This window comes from Geotrypetes seraphini, chromosome 7 (genome assembly GCF_902459505.1).
Source record: "Geotrypetes seraphini chromosome 7, aGeoSer1.1, whole genome shotgun sequence".
Lineage (NCBI taxonomy): Eukaryota > Metazoa > Chordata > Amphibia > Gymnophiona > Dermophiidae > Geotrypetes > Geotrypetes seraphini.
The window spans coordinates 13,633,416-13,654,520 of record NC_047090.1 but is presented as its reverse complement, the minus strand read 5'-3'; the positions used below and the strand labels follow the sequence as shown (position 1 = coordinate 13,654,520).

At 45.9% G+C, this 21,105-nt stretch overlaps 1 protein-coding gene across 1 annotated transcript; it reads right to left on the bottom strand.

The window, feature by feature from the left end:
* Nucleotides 1–2,319: 2,319 nt before the first annotated feature.
* LYZ (lysozyme) lies at nucleotides 2,320–14,263 on the bottom strand. The gene is made up of 4 exons (XM_033950755.1): nucleotides 14,068–14,263; nucleotides 6,065–6,229; nucleotides 4,636–4,714; nucleotides 2,320–3,010 (listed from the first exon to the last, which is right to left on the bottom strand). Exons 1-4 carry the CDS (start codon nucleotides 14,204–14,206, stop codon nucleotides 2,935–2,937), a joined length of 459 nt encoding a protein of 152 aa, XP_033806646.1. The 5' UTR covers nucleotides 14,207–14,263; the 3' UTR covers nucleotides 2,320–2,934.
* Nucleotides 14,264–21,105: the final 6,842 nt, after the last annotated feature.

Below are 21,105 nucleotides of genomic sequence, written 5' to 3'. Positions count from 1 at the left end.
GAAGGATACGATATGGAGATCAGCCATTAAAGGACGTAAGCATTGCTAACTGAGTCAGGTGCAGTTGCTTATCAGTAAAAGCAGACATAATTAGAAGCATATCATAGCATAGCAGGGCTACTGAACAAAACAAGAAGAAATAAAAAGAATGACAGAGATAAGAAACATCATAACACACACAAGGCATTGCTATGGAGTAAAGCATGCTCATGTGGATAGTTCAAACAGCAATAAGTGGGAGAACCAGTGTGACAACGAGTAAACACAGGGAGCACTGAACCGCTCCAGGCCAATGTGAAAAATGACCTATTGTCATTCCATTATAACATAAACATGAGGATATCAAGGTAGTCGCATAGTCCATAGTTCCACAATTCAGGTCATGTCAATGTGAATTGATTCTAGGAAGGATTTTAGGTCTGCTGGCTCCAAATATGAAGTAGTGTGATTTTTGTATGTCACCTTCATTCTGGCCGGATACATGAGGCCATATTTGGCTCCAAGATCTTTCAGTTGTTGGCGATATGAGAGAAATTCCTTTCTTTTGAGTGCGGTGGTCCTGGCGAGGTCAGGTACAATAAATAATTTTTTACCCTGATAAAGAAGTTGTGGATGGGATTTTGACGCATTTATAAGTTGTAAGGCGTGTTGAAATCGCAGCAGTTTCGCCACTATGGGCCTGGGCTTAGCAGACATCGTGGAGAGGTGAGAAGGAACCCGATGTGCCCGCTCAAATTCCAGCGGGGGGGGGGGGGGGGGTGAATGTGAGGCCCAGAGATTTAGATAAAAAATCGGACAGGAAGGATATCATGTCAGAACCCTCCGATGATTCAGGGATTCCGATGAGACGTATATTGGTGCGCCTACCTCGGTTTGATAAATCTTCCAGGTCTCTTTGCAGTGTCAGGATCTGTTTGTCGTGCTTTTCTAACAGTGAGCATTTAGTGGTGAGCGCTTGAGTCGTTTCCTCCAGGGCATCCAGACGATGTCTGGCGTCTACAAATTGATCGTTTAGAGCAGGGGTGTCAAAGTCCCTCCTCGAGGGCCGTAATCCAGTCGGGTTTTCAGGATTTCCCCAATGAATATGCTTTGAAAGCAGTGCATGCACATAGATCTCATGCATATTCATTGGGGAAATCCTGAAAACCCGACTGGATTCCGGCCCTCGAGGACCGACTTTGACACCTGTGGTTTAGAGCCTCGATCTCTGCCCTCACCAATTTAGTGGCGTCAACCTGTTCCTGCATAATGCGCTTGAAAGAGCGCATTTCTTTAATGAGTGTGTCGATTTGGGATTCCTCGTGCTTCGCCGCCATCTTGTCAGGAGAGTGAATGTCGGTCTTAGGCCGTTTTCCGCTTGGCTGAATCGCAGCGGAGTCGGCTTTGCCAGCTTTAGTCGGTGGCATGTGGGAAAGAAATCGCCAGCCGGTAAGACCAAATTATATGCGGAATGGCGTCGGTAATCTTTATATCAAGTGCCGGCGTGGAGGAGCTCTTACCCCGTGCGTCCGCTCGCCATAACCAGCAGGCACTGATTTCTATAGGCTGGATCAGACCCTACCAATCCCATACTGCTTTGGAATGTGAGTTCAAAACCAGGCCTGGCCACAATGTCGCCAGCCTGGAGTTGGCTGGGTAACTGGGCAAACTGGGTAGTGCATTGTGGACTGTACAGTGGTACTTTAAGAGCTGTGGAATACAGAAACACTCTGAGGGGTTTAGGGCTGCCCAAAAAAAGTTGATCCAGACATGGGTTGGGTTTGTTTTTTATTGTCATGTGCAGATAATAAGTTTTGAAATTTGAATAAGTAGTATTAGAATAACATTCAGGTGCTTAACTGCCAGTTGAGCACTAAGGGGAGAATTCAAGGGGCGCACGCTACACGCTAAGACATCCATAGGAAATGGGCATTTTAGCATGTAACGTATGCTAATCGTTAGCAGGTGCTAAATCAATTAGCATCCCTTGATGGAGTCGTCCCCCCCCACAAAGTGGTACTCCACAAACTAAGGGCTCCTTTTATCAAGGCGCGCTACGGGGGTTAGAGCCTCGCGGCAGCCTAAAATCCTAACGCCTCGTCAATGGAGGCGTTAGGTACTAGCGCGGCAGGCGGTTTAACATGCGGTATTCCGCACGCTTTGTAAAAGGACCCTTAAGTGCCCATCTACAAGGGAGCAAGTGCCTAGGGCAGCATGAGCGGGGGGGGGGGCAGGGCAGGTTCCAAGCTTAGACACAACTTTTACAGTTGGTTTTTGCTTTGCAGACGTGGTAGTTCCTACATGACACACAAACGCTGACTTACACTCTATTATAGTTCTTTTTTTTCAGTTTTATTTAAAATTTGATGCACACACTTATCAAACATTTCTAAGCGAATTACAATTCTAAAATGGGGAGACAATAATATACATGGACAAGTTTGAAACTGGTCTGGTGCAAGGGAAGGGGGAAGAACTACAATGGTTATAGAACAAGAGAACATGTAGGGTCAGGGCAATAGGAAGGGGTAAGTTGCAGTCATAGGCAGACTATGTTTTAATGCCCAAATCTGGCTGATCTATACAGGAGTGCCCCTATTCTTTTATTCCATCCTTCACCCTCCTTATAGGGTTCATGGGGTTTTTTTTCTCCCATGCCTTTCTGAATTCCACCACTCTCTTTGCGTGGTTTTATTTTGACAGCACTGCGGACATTGAGTAATGCTATAGACATGAGTGCATTTAATAAAAATAATAGCGCTTGCAGAAGACATCTACTGCAAAGAGGAGTTAGACCAACAAAACACACTGAAATTCCATAGGAAGAAAGAAGTAGATACAGTACGTTTTTATTTTATAGATCTCCTCCCCTACATCCCCACAGTCCAAAAGTATATATAAATTGAGAAGCTCCTAGGAAGCAAATACAGTGGACGTGCTGTCTGAAAATCAAAATCAGAGGGCATCGAGACGGCAGCCCTTAATCCACTCAGACAGGTCCCTTCCTTTACAATGGTTTCTCCAAGCCACCCTGTCGAAGAATAAAACAGCGTATGAGTTCCAGTGCAGGAAAAACACCTTTATTGTCCACGCCCTTCTTCCATCTTCTCTTTATTAAACTTTCTCTTCCCCTTATTATCCCTTTCATCCTTCTCCCTCCTCTCTTGGTTTCTTCACCTTCTGTCCTCACATACTCTTGCTCTTCCCCTCATGTTGTCTTTCCCTCTGCTCTCACTGTCTCCCCATACTCGCATTCTTTATGCCCTTCATTCGCACATACCCTCACTTTCTCCTCCCATCTCCTTTTATTCCTCTGGTCCATGCAGGAGCTAGAGGGAAAGCTTCCAACCACTTGCTCCTAAATTATGCTGGCCACAGATTAAACCAGAGGCAGAAACTGGGCAAGTAATTGGAGATGCAGTCTGAGAATGTCCTTCATTTCCTGCCTCAGCCTCTGTCCCAGTGCTCAGCCTGAAGGAGGAAAGAGGAATCTAGGCTGAGCAGCTACCATGATATTTAGGTCTGAGCGTTCCCAGGTATGGCCCTGGGTGACTGCTCTGGCCAGTGTTGGCTACAGCTCTTTCCCAGAGCTGAATTAAGGCACAGGTGACTTACTAAAATATATTTAATTGTGCCCTCTTAAAAATGTGGGCCCTTGGCATGTATCTAATTTGCCTGTACCTTAAGCCAGCCCTGCATTCATTCAAGAATGGGACTAGGTAATTCAGTTGTAGTTAAAGGGAGACACCAAAGGAGACTAAGGCATCCCAAATGTGTCCTGGGTACCCAATAGTCAGATACATTTGCATATCATGACTGTGGGGTCCCCCTGCTTCAGGAAGCCCTGCACTAGTGACAAGATATGACTTTATTTTCAGAAATATAGCCTTCTATTTGTAGGTGCTTGATGATAGGCAGGCAGCAAGTTTTATAATTAAAGAAAAGTACTTTGGTGTCTTTGGAAATTGATTGTTGGGGAAGAGAGAGAGAGAAAAAAAGCCAACATTGTCCAGTGACTCTTGAAGTTGTTGACACAGTACTGCTTCCCTCAGAAATAAATAGTCTTTCTGGGAGGTTACCCTCTAATAGCTGTGTGGAATTGATGGGAGAGTATACTTTGGAGGAAAGGCAGAAGAGGGGAGATATGATAAGAGACGTTTAAATACCTAAGTAATATAAATGTGCATGAGGCGAGTCTCTTTCATTTGAAAAGAAACTGCAATGAGAGGGCATAGGATGAAGTTAAGAGGTCATAGGCTCAGGAGTAATCTAAGGAAATACTTTTTGACAGTAAGGGTGGTAGATGCGTGGAACAGTCTCCCGGAAGAGGTGGTGAAAACAGAGACTGCGTCTGAATTCAAGAGGGCCTGGAATAGGCATGTGGGATCTTTCAGAGAGAGGAAGAGATAATGGTTACTGCGGATGGGCAGACTGGATGGGCCATTTGGCCTTTATCTGCCGTCATGTTTCTATGGTACCACCACATGCCTCCTAAAAATTTGTTTTAAATACATTACTTCTGGGAAGAAGTGAGTCTGCTGTGGTGGACAGCATGATTTCACTCATTTTGCCGACTTAAAAGTTAACCATTTTGGCCATTCCTCTCTTAATTCTTCCTGGCGGTTAGCAGAATGGCTCTGCATATTTGGCGCTTACCATGCACTCATGCCAGAAGGGTCGCTCACCACCCGCTTTGCACAAACCAGAGCTTTAGTAATATCATCATTCAGCAGTTCTGAAAAGAAACATTGGCAAGGTAAAAGCACATGTGAAAGTCCGCAAAAACATAGCTAGTGTTTCAACAACTATGAAATTTCATGGGGGATCTTCCAGGTTTTTCCTAGTCACTTCAAATCCTTGACTGGGAATTCCTCAGACCTGCATAAGAAGGGGCCTGAAGTATAATACAGTGGTGCCTCGCATAACGGACGCCTCGTACAGCGAACGCTGCGCATAACGAACTTTTTGTCTTGCTCCCTATAACGAACTTCGTTTCACACAACGAAGTCGCCCGAGGGGCCCGGGGGGGGGCGGAACTACTCTCACCGCTTTCTAATGTGAGCCGGGAACAGCAGCACCCTCCTGTCTGAATGCAGTGTTCCATCATCTCCCACCACCTTACCTTAAAAACCGAGTTTTCCGGCTTTCTTTTTCGGCCAGCCACACACTTTCAAAGAGCAGCACATGCGCGCATGCTCTGTTGTTCAATCTTCTCCTCTGACGCAACCGGAAACCGGAAGTTGCAGGAGAGGAGAACATTGATCAACTCCAGCAGCTGCGCGTGCACAGCTTTTTGAGATCGTGCGGCTGGGTGAGGGAGAAGGCTGGCAGGCTCTGCATGTGAGGTGAGGTGGAGGGAGGGAAATGTAGGGCTGCAGAACGAATTATTTTGTTTTACAGGTATTCTTATGGGAAAACGCGTTTCACACAACGAACGTTTCACATAACAAACTTGCTCCTGGAACGGATTAAGTTCGTTGTGTGAGGCACCACTGTATACAAAAAGCAGAAGAGAGGAAGGGGAAAGGTTAATAGCCTAATGCACACTTTGAATGAGACGACCTCTTCCGTGAATACAAAGTGAGCATGTGGCACACCGTCAGCATGTCTGACTGCTAAATATCGATTTGTTCAGTTATAGCTGAAGGTGAGTCACATTCGTGTACAGGAGATATTTCCCTGTTCTTAAATAAGTAACTGAGACAATGAGGAAGGTTAACAACTTGCCCAAGGTCACAAGGAGCCCCCAGTGGGATTGAACCTTGGCTTCCATTGCATTGCTCCAACCATAGGCTACTTCACCACTTTGATACTAGAGCAGTGTTTTGCAAATTGTGTGCCGTGGCGAGATTCTGGGTGCGCCGTGTAGGCAAGTGAGCCGGAGCTGGCACCTCTCCTCCTCGCACGCACCTCACCACTGGCAGCGTAATTTCAAGATTAACAAGCTCATGACATGTATGATGACATCATACACGTGATGTCATCACATCGATGTCTGGGCACGTGCAGAGACCCTCCAGCCACGTTTAGCGTGCCATGGCTTGGAACAGTCTACAAGACACTGTACTAGAGGAACAGAACTTACCATTGCAATTGATACCACAAGCATTTTTGGATCTTGGAGTCTTTCCATCAGAACACCACCACCGACTATTAATCTGTAGGATGCCATAGTCTGTGCTATTGTCACCCGGGTTAAAGTTTGTTGCTCTTGTGTTGAAGCTGCTCTCATAGAATGCTGTACATACCCCTGGGAAAAAATTTAATTCCATTAAGGAAACTGCCAGCAAACATTAAAGGGCTCATAATAAAAAACAAACAAACAAACAAAACAACGTCTAAAAAGTTGCCTAAATGGGTACTTGTACAATCAAAAAGCCTGATCGTCCAAGTACCCATAATCAAAGCTAGTTTTAGACGTATCTAAAACCAGCTTAGGCCCTTCCCCTGCCTCTAAATGCATAGAGCAAAAAGAGGCATTTTTAGAGGCGGGGAAAGGGTGGAGGGTGGGCCAAACTACACCTAGGCGTACAACAGGTATAACATTACATTACATTACATCAGGGATTTCTATTCCGCCATTACCTTGCGGTTCAAGGCGGATTACAAAAGGTTAGTTTAAGGACAGAATTACAATGAATAAAGAATTACAGCGTTACAGAATGACAGAATTATATGAATTGTAGAGCATAGCTAGAGAGGTAATATGAAGAACTTGAGGGCTTTTAGTGGTCGTGTTTTTATTTCTGTTTTAGGAATTTCTTGAAAAGTGTGGTTTTTATTTCTTTTCTGAACGTCTTATAGTCTGGGGTGGTCATCAGAAGGTTGGAGATTTGGTTATCCAGTCTTGCAGCTTGTGTGGCTAGGAGGCCGTCATGTTGTTTTGTTCTTTTCACTTCTTTGGATGGGGGGGGTATGAATGGGGAGTGCGTTTTTCTGTGTCTGGTGCTGGTTGCTTGGATGAGGCGATTATTCAGGTATGATGGGCTGTCTCCGTGTAGTGTTTTAAATAATATGCAGTAAAATTTAAATTGGATTCTTTCTTGGATTGGGAGCCAGTGTGAGTTGATGTAGGCTTCAGTGATGTGGTCGTATTTTTTCAATGAATAGACGAGTCTTAAGGCTGTATTTTGGATTGTTTGGAGTTGTCTTATCGTAGTCGCCGGACATGGGAGGAAGAGAATGTTACAGTAGTCCAGTATTCCTAGTACTAGTGATTGTACTATTAGTAGGAATTGTGTGCCTTCAAAGAATTTTCGGACTTGTCTCAGGTTTCTCATGATTGCGAATGATTTTTGAGTTGTTTTGTTTATTTGTGGCTGCATTGTGCAGCATCTGTCTATGGTCATGCCTAGTAGTTTTATGGTTGTTTGGATGGGATATTTGGTTGCGTTTATGTCTAGGATGGTTGTGGTTTGGATCCTGTCGTTTTCTAGGAGGATGAATTTGGTTTTGTCTTGGTTGAGTTTAAGTTTGTGATTTTCCATCCAGTTTGTGACTGCTTCCAGTGTGTGGTGAAGTTCCTCTGTCATGGTATGTTTGGAATGATCGTATGGGATGAGGATGGTGATGTCATCTGCATAGCTATAGGATGTTATGCCTAGATTATCCAGATGGGTTCCTAGAGAGGCAGTGTATAGATTGAAGAGGGTGGGGGACAGTGGAGATCCTTGTGGTACACCGCATGGGTTTGACCAGGATTCTGATTTTTCTTTGTTTGATTTTACACTGTAGGTTCTGAGTTTTAGGAATCCTTTGAACCAGGAGTATACTTTGTCTGAGATGCCTATTGCATCTAGTATCTGTAGAAGGATGTTGTGGTCTACTAGGTCGAATGCTGCCGATAGGTCCAGTTGTATGAGTAGCATTTTTTTCCCTATACTAAGTTGTTGTCTGACGGTATCCATGAGGGAGCCTAGTAATGTCTCTGTGCTGAAATTTGTTCTGAATCCTGATTGCATGGGGTGTAGTAGGTTGTGGTCCTCTATGTAATTGGTGAGGAGTTTGGCTACTAGGCCTTCTGTTATTTTGACATATAGCGGAATTGAGGCTATAGGTCTATAGTTGGAAGGGAGGTTTTGTGGTGCCTTTGGGTCTTTTTGGATTGGGGTGATGACAATTTCGCTGAGGTTGTCCGGGAATGTGCCCTCTGTGAGCGTGAATTGGATCCATTGTAGAATTATGGTGCGGAACTTTATACTAGAGGTGGTAAGGAGATATGGGGGGCAATGGTTGAGGTCACAGGAGGCATGGCTGTATTTTTTGTATAATTTGTTAAATTCTGGCCATTTTATGTTTGGGAATTGAGACCAAGTTCTGTCTGCTGCGATTGCTTCTTTTCCTGTGGGGTGGATTGTGATTGGATTTTGGTTGGATGGGTTGAGTATGAGTGTGGCTCTGGTGTTGGTGATTTTATTCTTGAAATGTTCTGCTAAGATGGTGGGTGATGGTGGAGGTGTGTTGGTGGTGGTAGTGTATGGTTTGGTGTCTGTTAATTCTTTTAGTATTTGGAAGATTTTTTTGGAATCTTGTGTTTCTGTGCCTATGAGCTTGGTATAGTAACTTTTCCTCTTGTCTTTTAGTAGATTTTTGTATTGTTTGTTGATTTTTTTCCAGTCGGTTTTTGTTTGTTCTTGATTCTTTTTTCTCCATTTTCTTTCTAATCTTCTACACTGTCTTTTGAGTTGGAGTAATTCATTATCAAACCATTGGTCTGATTTCCTTCTGATTCTGGTTTTGGTATGTAGGGGTGCCAGATTATCAAGTATGTTGGCGGATACATTTTTCCAGTGGGAGATGAAATTTTTTGGGTCGCAGTCTTGGATGGTTTCGTCTACCTTTGACCAGAAGATGGTTGGGTCGATATGTTTGCGTGAGGTATATGTGGTTTTTTTTGTTTGAGGTGTGTGTTTGGTTTTGGTCCAGTTGATGTTGAAGTTAAAGATGTAGTGGTCTGACCATAGTGATGGGGACCATGTTCCGTTAGGAGTTTGGATTTCTTGATTGGTTGGTTGGTGAGTCATGAATGCTGCAATGTCCAGTTGATGACCTTTTTCATGAGTGGTTTGTGGGTTTAGGATCTTGAAGGATAATGCATTGAGGAAGGATAGACAGTTGTTTGCTGGTGTGGAGGTTTGATCTTCTAGGTGTAGGTTTAGGTCTCCTAGTATGAGGTTGTAGTCAGCTGTTAGTGAGTTTTGATAGATGAAGTTTTCAAATTCGGGCTTCACTGTGGTCCAGTTTCCTGGTGTTATGTAGCAGAGAAGGCAGTTTAGAGAGTTTTTTAGTGTTGTGTTTGTGAGTTGGCACGCTAGGAAATCCAATTGTGGAGTGGATACTTTCTCGAGTATGTTTAGAGTTATGGTGTTCTTGAATATTATTGCTAGACCTCCTCCTCTTTTTTTCTCTCTGCAGGTTACTGTTATTTTGTATCCCGGCGGGCATACTTCTTTTATTCTAGGGTCTGTGTCTGAGGTTAGCCAGGTTTCAGTGAGGAATAAGCAGTCAAGTTTTTCTGTTGTTATCCAGTTTTTTATGTTTTCTGTTTTGGGTCCTAGAGATCTGATATTGACATAGGCACATGTAAGGGAGGTCGTGTTGGTCTGTGGAATGTAAGTTGTTTCCGGGTATATGAGTGTTGTGGTAGTTGTTTGAGGTTTTGTTTTTGGGGGTGTTGATCTTCTTCTCCGGATAACAGTGATGGGTTGTTGATTGTTGGTGTGTTGGTTTGGGTAACTTGGAGTGGGTGTTCTTCTGTTGGGGATTTGGAAGTTGGTTGTGCTTGCGGTTGATGTTGTGGTGGGTAGGTTGTTAGCTGTTGTATTCCAGCTAGAAATGAGGAGAATTATCAGGATGGCTGCTATTTTGTGTGTATTTCGGGAGGGCTTCATGTTTGATGTCTGGTTTGGAGTGTTCGGGTTGTTAGGTAGAGGGAGTGGTTCGTTCTTAGAGTTCTGGCTGGAGTGGGAGGAGCGGGGGATCTTTCGCTCCTTACCTTATGGTGGAGGTAGGCAAGAGGTCTGGTGGAGTGGTCTCCGAGGTGTAGGTATTCACGTCTCTAAGGTCTGTTGGTGCTTCTCTCCGTTGCTCCTCTCAGGTGCTCCACGAAGGCGCCCACTAAGGCGCATGCGCCTTCGTCGTGCGCCTTCGTCGGCACGCCGAACGGCGGCGCGCCGTTGGCGCTGTTGTTTTTAATTGTGTAGTCCTCCTGCTGGATCGGGGGGGGCGGAGCAGGGCTCCCACGCCGGCCCGATCTGGCTGGCTCGTGTGCGCTGGCTTTTTTAATGTAAAATGTCCTCCTGCTGGATCGGGGGGGCGGAGCAGGGCTCCCACGCCGGCCCGATCTGGCTGGCTCGTGTGCGCTGGCTTTTTTAATGTAAAATGTCCTCCTGCTGGATCGGGGGGGCGGAGCAGGGCTCCCACGCCGGCCCGATCTGGCTGGCTCGTGTGCGCTGGCTTTTTTAATGTAAAATGTCCTCCTGCTGGATCGGGGGGGCGGAGCAGGGCTCCCACGCCGGCCCGATCTGGCTGGCTCGTGTGCGCTGGCTTTTTTAATGTAAAATGTCCTCCTGCTGGATCGGGGGGGCGGAGCAGGGCTCCCACGCCGGCCCGATCTGGCTGGCTCGTGTGCGCTGGCTTTTTTAATGTAAAATGTCCTCCTGCTGGATCGGGGGGGCGGAGCAGGGCTCCCACGCCGGCCCGATCTGGCTGGCTCGTGTGCGCTGGCTTTTTTAATGTAAAATGTCCTCCTGCTGGATCGGGGGGGCGGAGCAGGGCTCCCACGCCGGCCCGATCTGGCTGGCTCGTGTGCGCTGGCTTTTTTAATGTAAAATGTCCTCCTGCTGGATCGGGGGGGCGGAGCAGGGCTCCCACGCCGGCCCGATCTGGCTGGCTCGTGTGCGCTGGCTTTTTTAATGTAAAATGTCCTCCTGCTGGATCGGGGGGGCGGAGCAGGGCTCCCACGCCGGCCCGATCTGGCTGGCTCGTGTGCGCTGGCTTTTTTAATGTAAAATGTCCTCCTGCTGGATCGGGGGGGCGGAGCAGGGCTCCCACGCCGGCCCGATCTGGCTGGCTCGTGTGCGCTGGCTTTTTTAATGTAAAATGTCCTCCTGCTGGATCGGGGGGGCGGAGCAGGGCTCCCACGCCGGCCCGATCTGGCTGGCTCGTGTGCGCTGGCTTTTTTAATGTAAAATGTCCTCCTGCTGGATCGGGGGGGCGGAGCAGGGCTCCCACGCCGGCCCGATCTGGCTGGCTCGTGTGCGCTGGCTTTTTTAATGTAAAATGTCCTCCTGCTGGATCGGGGGGGCGGAGCAGGGCTTTAGGCAGGTTGCCTAGACAGCACTTATACGTTTTGACTTAGACCAAATCAAAACAGGTATAAGTGCCGAAAAGGGGCCACTGAGCTGATCGTGCCAGCCGCGATCAGCTCAGCGGCCCGGCAACCTACCCATCCCCCACCTCAACCATCGGGGCAGGAGAGATGCCTCATCTCCCCTGCCGCAATAGCGATACCACCAAGTGCCGCCAAACGCGGCACTTAGGATTGCTAAAGTGGCAGGAGAGATGACCATCTCTCCTGCAGTGATCCACCCTTCCCCCCCGATCTGATCGGGCCAGGAGAGAGCCCAAGCTCTCTTGCCCCGGCAGCACCCACCTTCCCCCGACTTGATCGGGGCAAGAGGGAGCCCAAGCCCTCCTGCCCAGGCGAACCCCCTCACTCCCACTAAGATACAGGCAGGAGAGATCCCAGGCTCTCCTGCCCTCGATGCAACCCCCCCCGACCATCCCCCCCCGATGACCCACCAACCCCTCGACCCCCCCATCTCCAATCCTAAAAATCGTTGGTCGGACGGATGGGTGCCAAGCCCGTCCGTCCGACAGGCCAGCCATCCCCGGAATGGCTGGCCTTAGGGCCTGATTAGCCCAGGCAGCTCAGGCCCCACCTGTGGGCGGGGTTTGAGCCGCTGATCGGGTTTGCATTCTACCTACTAGCTTCAAAATTTGTTCCTGTAATTTTGGAACAAAGTGCTAACATCTGTTACATATTTGGAGGAAGATTTGGGTCACCAGAGTTACCTGGACATGTCCTCTTTTTTCGAGGACTGACCGGGTGTCCAGATGTCTTTCTAAGTTTGAAGAGTTTGCCCAATCTTTCTTCTCCCCTGGCCCCCACCTACCTTCTCTGCTGAATATTTAATCTTCAGGATAGCTGGCAACAGCAGCGAGGTGAACCTGCTGCCATTGGCCTGTCCCAAATGCCTATGTGGGAAGAGAAGTTGCTGCAGCCAGTCTGCAGTCATTCAACATATCACCCATCCTCAGGTCAGTTTGGATCCAGCCCCCCCTCCCCCCTCCTTTTACAAAACCATAGCACAGTTTGTAGTGCCGGCTGCAGCGGTAACAATTACAGTTGAAAGGGGATAGATCCCGTAGAAACGTAAGGAAGTTCTTCTTCACCCAGAGAGTGGTAAAAAGCTGGAACGCTCTTCCGGAGACTGTCATAGGGGAAAACACCCTCCAGGGATTCAAGACAAAGTAGATAAAGACAGGTTGTTCACCCTCTCCAAGGTGGAGAGAACGAGAGGACACTCTCTAAAGTTGAAAGGGGATAGATTCCGTACAAACGTAAGGAAGTTCTTCTTCACCCAGAGAGTGGTGGAAAACTGGAGCGCTCTTCCGGAGTCTGTCATAGGGGAAAACATCCTCCAGGGATTCAAGACAAAGTTAGACAAGTTCCTGCTGAACCGGAACGTACTCAGGTAGGGCTAGTCTCAATTTGGGCGCTGGTCTTTGACCAGAGGGCTGCCGTGTGAGCGGACTGCTGGGCACGATGGACCACTGGTCTGACCCAGCAGCGGCAATTGGATTCTAAATCCAACTGGTAGCCAATGCAGTTGTCGGAGATATGGGGCAATATGCTCATATCTTGGCGTTCCGGTTATCAATCTGGATCACCTGCAATGCCCTGTACCTGGTTTTAGTTATTCCCAGGTACAGGACATTGCAGTTGTTCGGCTGCGACAAAATCATTGCTTGTACAACTGCACTAAAGTCAACTGGTGACAGCATTGGTTTTAAACGATACAATAAATGTATCTGGGAGTACAATTGGACCCAGGACTTACATTGACTACCTCACTTAGGGTTCCTTTTACAAAATATAGTAGATGATGGCAGATAAAGACCTGAATGGTCCATCCAGTCTGCTGTTACCACCGCAGCCAGCACTACCGTTTGGTAAAACAATAGGGGGTGTTGTGTTATTTATTTAATTCATTTTCTATCTCTCCAAAGAGATCAGGACGGGTTACGGGTTAACACACATAATATACAATTAACAGGTTACAATTTGCCATAATTACAAGTTTTTATCTTTTCTGGTACAAGTTTTATCCAAACTCAACCCATACTAGGGATCTAATACCGATATGCTACCATCCCACGATTTCTTTCCCAACCCTGTATCCAAACCAAATTTTTGCAGTCTTGTAAATTAAAAAAAACCCCAAACATATTCTTCTTATTAACAAATTATCCCTCCCTTTTTACAATAGCTGTTTTTAGTGTAGACTGGCGTGCTGAATGCTCTGCGCTGCTCCCAAACTCTGAGTGTCAGGAGCACGCAGCACACCGTCCAGTGCTAAAAACTGCCATCGCCGTATTGTAAAAAAAAACTAAAAAAAACTTAAGCAAACAAGTAAATACCATTAACCCCACCCCCTTTTACAAAACCGCAATCGCAGGTTTTTAGTGCAGGCTGGCGTGCTGAAATCTGTGTTGTTCCCGATGCTCATAGAGTTGCTATGAGCGTCAGGAGCAGCGCAGAGCATTCATTGCACCGGCTTGCACTAAAAAACACTATCACTTATCCCCCCTTGTAATCCCCCCTTGTAAAAGGGGGGATAAGTCAGTGTTTTCTTAAATATCAAAGTCCATAATAATTCACTGGTTTGACACTAGAGGTGTACACAGAGACATAATCTGGTGCCCATGCCACCCTATTGCCAGTATCAATGGATCTTTTGTGGCCAATACTATAGATCCCCGAGGTCCTGATCCCTGTGCGTAGCTCTGCCCAGGATTACTTACAATTCGGCAGGGAGTATCCTCTGAAGCCGTCCATTCCAAGACTTTTTGCATTGACAGCAAACTCACACTTTTCAAAGATTTTCCCATCTAAAGCTGGGAGGGTGAGGCAAGCACCCAGAATCAGCAGCAGGTTTTTCATCTTTGCTACAAGCACCTTGGGCAAGTGTGATCCCTGCTGCAAAAATTACTTCCTCTTCCATCCTGCTGCTTATATTCCTGGCAGAGCCCCTCCCCCTTCTAATGATTAGTCAGAGCTTTAATGATTGGCTGTGTGTTTGTTTATAGTGATTGTAAGACTTTTAAATATTCTTTTCCCAAAATGTGAAGCTGCATATTCAAACACTACACATATTTCAGGGTACGGCTGAGGGGATGCTTGAAGGGAATTTAGTGGGGTGGTCGAGTACTGAATTGTTGGATTGGGAGCTTGGTTCATCTGTAGTGAGAGTGGGGTTGGGCAAGATAGGTTTCTGGAACTATTTTAAATGTGTCTATTACTTTCATTCTATATTGTGCTATGGTATATTGCAAGGTTGCCCAAGGAAGGTGGTATTTGTACTGGCAGAGAATGCACTATTGTATTTTCAGGTCTTTCCTGGGATATGCTTTACCCGGTGACAGGTCAATTGCGCGCAAGACAATCGCGCGCCGACAAAAACGCAAAGACAACTCAGCGCACAGACTATACCGCGCAAAGGCAATAGCACGAAGACAATTGAGCGCAAGGATAACTCAGCGCAAGACAATTCAGCTTGCGCTCACCTGCCGGCGCTCAGTTATCTTGCGCTCACCTGCCGGCGCTCACATGACTCTCGCTCAGTTGTCTCACGCTCAGTTGTCCTGCTCGTGCACATTACAGAAAATAATTTGCGCTCAATTGTCTTGCGCTAGCTTGTCTTCGTGCTCAGTTGTCCTCGCGCTCAATTGACTAGCGCTCACTTGTCTTACGTTCAGTTCTCCGCGCCTCTTTGTCCGCACGCGATTGTCTTGCGCGCAATTGTCTATGAACCGCTTTACCCTGTCAATGAGGCTTAGTTTCTACTATGATGTCACATATTATATAGCAGGATATTCCCACGATCCACATTTATGGTTTATTGGGTTTGATATGTCACTTTTGAAAAATGTGCTTTGGGTAAGCTGATCCGTTTTTCAGAGCATAACTGATCCATGTCAGAGTGGATCCATGCAGAGATATAGCATGGGAACTGCTATTGTCTAGATTACAGTACTAAAATTGAAAGGGAATAGATTCCGTATGAACGTAAAGAAGTTCTACTTCACCCAGAGAGTGGTAGAAAACTGGAAGGCTCTTCCGGAGTCTGTCATAGGGGAAAACACCCTCCAGGGATTCAAGACAAAGTTAGACAAGTTGCTGCTGAACCAGAACGTACGCAGGTAAGGCTAGTCTCAGGGCGCTGGTCTTTGACCAGAGGGCCACCGCGAGAGCGGACTGCTGGGCACGATGGACCACTGGTTTGACCCAGCAGCGGCAATTTTTATGTTCTTATAGTTATGTTGCTGCATATTTCAGCTGTCTGATTTGGGCTGGCAAGGGCCAGCAGTCAGTTGGTTTGTCAGATGATAATTAGGAGAGATAAGGAGCCATCAATGACACTGAGGTCAGGTATCCCACCAGGGTCAGGCTAAAGAATGACAAGGGGACAAATTTCTCCCTGTCCCCATAGGACCTCAATTTCCTCGACCCGTCCCCAAGAGTTTTGTCGCAGTCCCTCTCCCTGTCCCATTCCTGTAAGCTCTGCCTTAACCGCACAAGCCTCGGACATGCTGATAGGGCTAGTCTCGGTTAGGGTGCTGGTCTTTGACCGGAGGGCTGCCATGTGAGCGGACTGCTGAGCATGATGGACCACTGGTCTGACCCAGCGGCGGCAATTCTTAAGTTCTTATGACACTTATGATTTTAAATGTTTGAGGCTTGTGCAGATGAGGACAGAGCTTGCAGGGATGGGACAGGAACAGAACTCGATTTGTCCCCGTGTCATTCTTTGCTTTAGTCACAACTTAGCTGCCACTCTGAGAGGAGACTGTATATAAACTCTGCTCTAGGCAGGAGCTATCTGAAAGACTTTGTTGCCTTAGGTGTTTGCGACCTCCCCCCCCCCCCCCCCCCGCAGGACCTAATAACTACTACTACTACTAATTATTTTTATTTCTATAGTGCTATCAGATGTACAGTCACGAAGAAGACAGACCCTGCTCAAAGGAGCTTGCAGTCTAAACAGACAAACATGGGAGATGGTTAATCTGCTGGCTGGGTTGGTGGGCAGTGGAGTAGGGTTATGGATTGAAGGCTATAATCAAAAAGGTGGATTTTCAGTCTGCTTTTAAACAAGGGAAGAGAAGGGGCTTGGGTAATTTATTCTAGGCTTAGGGGACACCTAGATGAAAGGAACGAAGTCTGGAATTGGGCGTGGAGGAGAAGGGTAATGCTAAGAGCGGCTTCTTTGATGAATAGAATTCTCTGGGAGGTGTATAAGAACATAGAATAGCCTTACTGGATCAGACTAATGGTCCATTAAGCCCAGTAGCCTGTTCTCACAGTGGCCAATCCAGGTCCCTAGCACACGGCCAAAACCCAAGGAATATCAACATTCCATGTAGAATCCCAAGGAATAGCAAGATTCCAGAATCTCAAAGAGTAGCAACATTCCATGCTACCGATCCAGGGCAAGAAGGAGAGAGGAGAGATATTGAGGGGCAGCGGAATGAACTCGCTTGTAGATCAGCAATAAGAGCTTGAGCTGAATGTGAAGGCGGATAGGGACTCCAATAAAGTGATTTGAGAGGCAGTGGCATAGTAAGGGGGGGGGTCAAGGGGGACAGTCTGCCCTGGACACCATGTTGGCTGGGACACCTGCAGCCCTCCTCCTCTCCACCCCCGTCTTTTCCCATTCCTTCCTTCCCTTCTCCCATACTTCTGGTTGAAGGTGTTGTTGACAGCGGTCAACATGCTCTTCACGACCCCGTCGGCTCTCCCACTGATGTCACTTCTGGTTGCCACGCATAAGAAGTGATGTCAGAGGGAGAGCCGACAGAGTTGCAAGAAGCACATTGTTGACCACTGCAACAACTTCAACTGGAGGTACAAGGGAAGGGGGGCATGCATGGCAGACAGGATCAGGGAAGGTGTGTGTGTGTGTGGGGGTGTCCCGGCCTCTCTCATCCTCACTACACCACTGAGGAAGAGGGATGACAGTGTAACAAGGTTGGTAGATGAGCCATGCAGCAGAGTTTTGCAGATTGCAGGAGGAAGAGGTGGCACTGCGGGAGACCAGTTAGTAGATGGCAGTAATTGAAGCATGAAGTCACAAGAGTGTAGACAAGGGTCCAGGTAGTGTGCTCAGAGAGAAAATGATGAATTTTGGAGATCTTGTAAAGATAGAAGCAGCTGCCTTAGCACTTTGTTGGATGTGCGTAGAAAGTGAGAGGTCAGAATAAATTGGTGGTTCCTTCTATTAGGTTGTCTACATGATTGCCATGCAGAATTCTGTGGTCCTGTGCTCTCAGATGCTTTACCTGAGGCCCTGAGAGGGCAGAATGATCTCCTGGTATTTAGGAAATCCCTTAATAGAAGGATGCGTTTCCATCAGCTTTTTGGGGGAAGTGTTTTAGCAGTTGCTTGACTGAGGCATTCCCTGTGTTGTAGATATCACAAGGATAATTTTTCTTGCCATCTTTTAAAGATGACCCTTTTGTGTGTAGGATGTTTGTGCTATGGTGAGTACTTGGGTCTCACTATTATGAACATCTGTATCTCCTCATTATCCAGCAGCCAACTAATGAGGAGGTGCAAATTTTTGCAGTTAGCACCGGAGTTCTAACAATATATGAGACTTCATTGCCCACTTTTTTTGAAGGGTTCCCTGACGCAGTATCGAAACGTGCACGTCGGAACCAGCGATTCTCTAAAGCTAAGTTTTATTCTTTTTAGAGTTTCATACCCAAAATGATAAAGCTATAACCTGTTTGGTTTTGCGTAATCAACTAGACAGATATATACCATTCTTCTGACACTGTATTGAGCTATGCAATGATTGGGTGGTGAGGCGGTTTTCTAGCCTTCATGTCTCTGAGCACAGTTCCTAAAAACAGTAACGAAGAACATTTTTAGATTTTTTTCTGATTCAATACATATGGAGTGACTTTTTGTTTGTTTATGCTCTAAATTGGTAGCATGGAATGTTGCTACTCTTTGGGTTTTGGCCAGGTACGAGGGACCTGGATTGGCCACTGTGAGAACAGGTTACTGGGCTTGATGGATCATTGGTCTGACCCAGTAAGGCTATTATTGTGTTCTTATGAGTCTTTACTGCCTGCCTTTTTGCAGGTGGTAAATACTCCTGCACTAACCCAGCAGTTATAAATTATAAACCCAGGAGTTTATAATTTGAGATTTTGGTAGATAGTAGTGATTTGGATTGGTCACTGTGAAGATGGGCTATTGGGTGGAAAATTGGTCTGACCCAGTAAGGCTTTCATGTTCTTAAGAAGTGCCACACACCTTTACTGCAGTGTGCCAGTGCATTGTGGGTAGGTATGCTCACAATGCACCCCTTCCTCTGCCCATGGTTGAAGTAAGCTTAACCACCTGAATTGCCATGTGGTAAATCTTGTTTTACCGCAACCGCAAGTGTAGAGCATCTGTGGTATTGTTTGTCACATGGCAATAGCCTACCTCACCTTAGTAAAAGGGTCCCTAAGTTTGCTCAGCTTGGAATTGATCTAGAATGTTCTGCAAAAAAGGTAAATTTCAAAATATCAATGTCCTGGTCACAAAAGCAAATTCTAAAGGGAAAAAATTGGTACTATGCACGATTCTATAAAGATCATATAGAATCACACTTAATGTCAATTCCTATATCTAACCTTAGGCACCAGGTTTAAACCTGCTGAATTCTAGTGTAAGTGCTGGAACCCAAATTTGGTGCCCTGAATATGTATTCTATAGTTCTGCCCAAAAATTTTTGGAATGCTCATGACAGCCACCATTTGAGTTACATGCTAGTAGAGTTAGACACCGTGCCTTATAGAACCAGAACTTGCAGCCAGATGCGCACGCAAAGCCTAAGAGGTGCCAATTAACATCAATAATGGGTTGTTAGCATCCAATCGGATTGTTAATTTGCATGCATGCACAGTTCTGGCCACCATATATAGAATCCGGGGGACAATGTATATATAACATTGCCAAAGAATGTGGTGAAAGCAGTTAGTTTAGTAGAGTTTAAAAAAGGTTTGGAGAATTTCCTAAAAGAGAAGCCCATAAGCTATAGCTGGATTTGGAGAAATTCACTGCTTATTCCTTGGATAAGCAGCATAAAATGTTTTTCTCCTTGGGATCTTGCCAGGTACTTGGGACCTGGGTTGGCCACTGTTGGAAACAGGATACTGAACTTGATGGCCTTCAGTCAGTCCCAGTACGTCAATTCTAATGTGAGCTAAGTATAGCACAATCAAGCCATTGTGACATCACTGATGAGGTTGGCTGTTAGGCATTGGTGGAATGAGGCATTATGACATCACAATCTGAGCTCTAGACTGTTGCTACTCTGGGTTTCTGCCAGGTACTTGGGACCTAGGTTGGCCACGGTTGGAAACAGGATACTGGGGGCTTGATGGACCTGCAGTCTGTCCTAGTATAACAGCTATTATGTTAATTTTTTAGTTTAAGGGACAGATTTAAATCTGATGCAAAAGCAGAACAAACTAGAGGGAAAACAGCTGCAAACAGTTCTCTTGCACAATTTTGACAACAGACGATCATCTTGAAACTTCAGGAAGGAAATACATGCAACCAATATTGCTCAAACAGTCCACTTCTCCCTTTATAACAAAAAGATAACCATTTGACTATGTTTAAATTACTTGTGTTTTATATTTCAGCTGCAATTATTTTTGTCATTTATTGTAATTTATCTTGAACATTACTAAAAGGGGAAGGCAAACCGCAAAAAAAAAAAAAAAATAAAAAATGGTGTAAATGATAAAGCAAGCTAAATTCTCTACAAAATGCATTATTCTCATGTGGATTTGCTCTTTATTTGCAGGAATTTAAAAAAGAACACTTTTAGGAAAAGATGTAACAAACATTTAATCTTTTGCTGCCCAAAACTTAAATCTGATCTGAAAAACAGAAAATTTCCAGTTGCTGGTTACCTCCTTTAAAATGTACTTGAGTAAAGGAATTTTCAGAAAAAAGAAATTGAATTAGAAACAGGGGGTAGCCATATCTCCTCTTTTCACTATTTTCTTCCTGATCATTTAGGTTGCCTTTTACAAAGCTGTGGTAGCATTTACCACAGCAGCATCACTACCACGGCTTTGTAAAAGAGGCCCTCAGCAACCCAGCTCAGATCAGAACTAGTCTCCTTCTGGAGTATGATACCAAGAGCCTTCATTCACAACTATCTTGGTTTTATATCCACCTCTAGCTTAAGAATCCTTTTACTAAGATGCGTTAACTGATTTAGCACATGCTAAATGTTAATGTGCATTGATTAGTGTACTTTAGTAAGTCTTAGGGACAAATATTAAATATATTGCCTTGTATAAATCTAAATGGTCTCGCGCACATGGAGGTGCATAGGGACGACTAAGGCCACATCTAGTGCAAACCACGCCTCTGCTAGAATTAGGCATCTGTACACATCCCTATGCGCCTCCGTTGGTATGAGACTGGCGCCTTCAATATTTGTTTTTTTTTTGTGAAACATGGCCCCTGATTGGCCAGTTAAGCAGTGGTAGGATGCCTAACTGCAGCACATTCTGTACAGAATTTTGGCCAACACGCAAAGTCAAGGTGAAAGACCTAGAGGGTACTTAAGAACTGACTTGGGGAAAAAATGCTCAACCCACCCTTGTGGCACACTGCCCACAGTGAATACACAAGAGAAATCTGCATGCACTACCTTCACTGCATATAAATCTATCTCATGTATACTAATTTTAAATATCCAAAAAAAAACAAACAACTGACTGGCTGGGGCGCTTCCAGGACCAGGGTTGTGAACACTGACT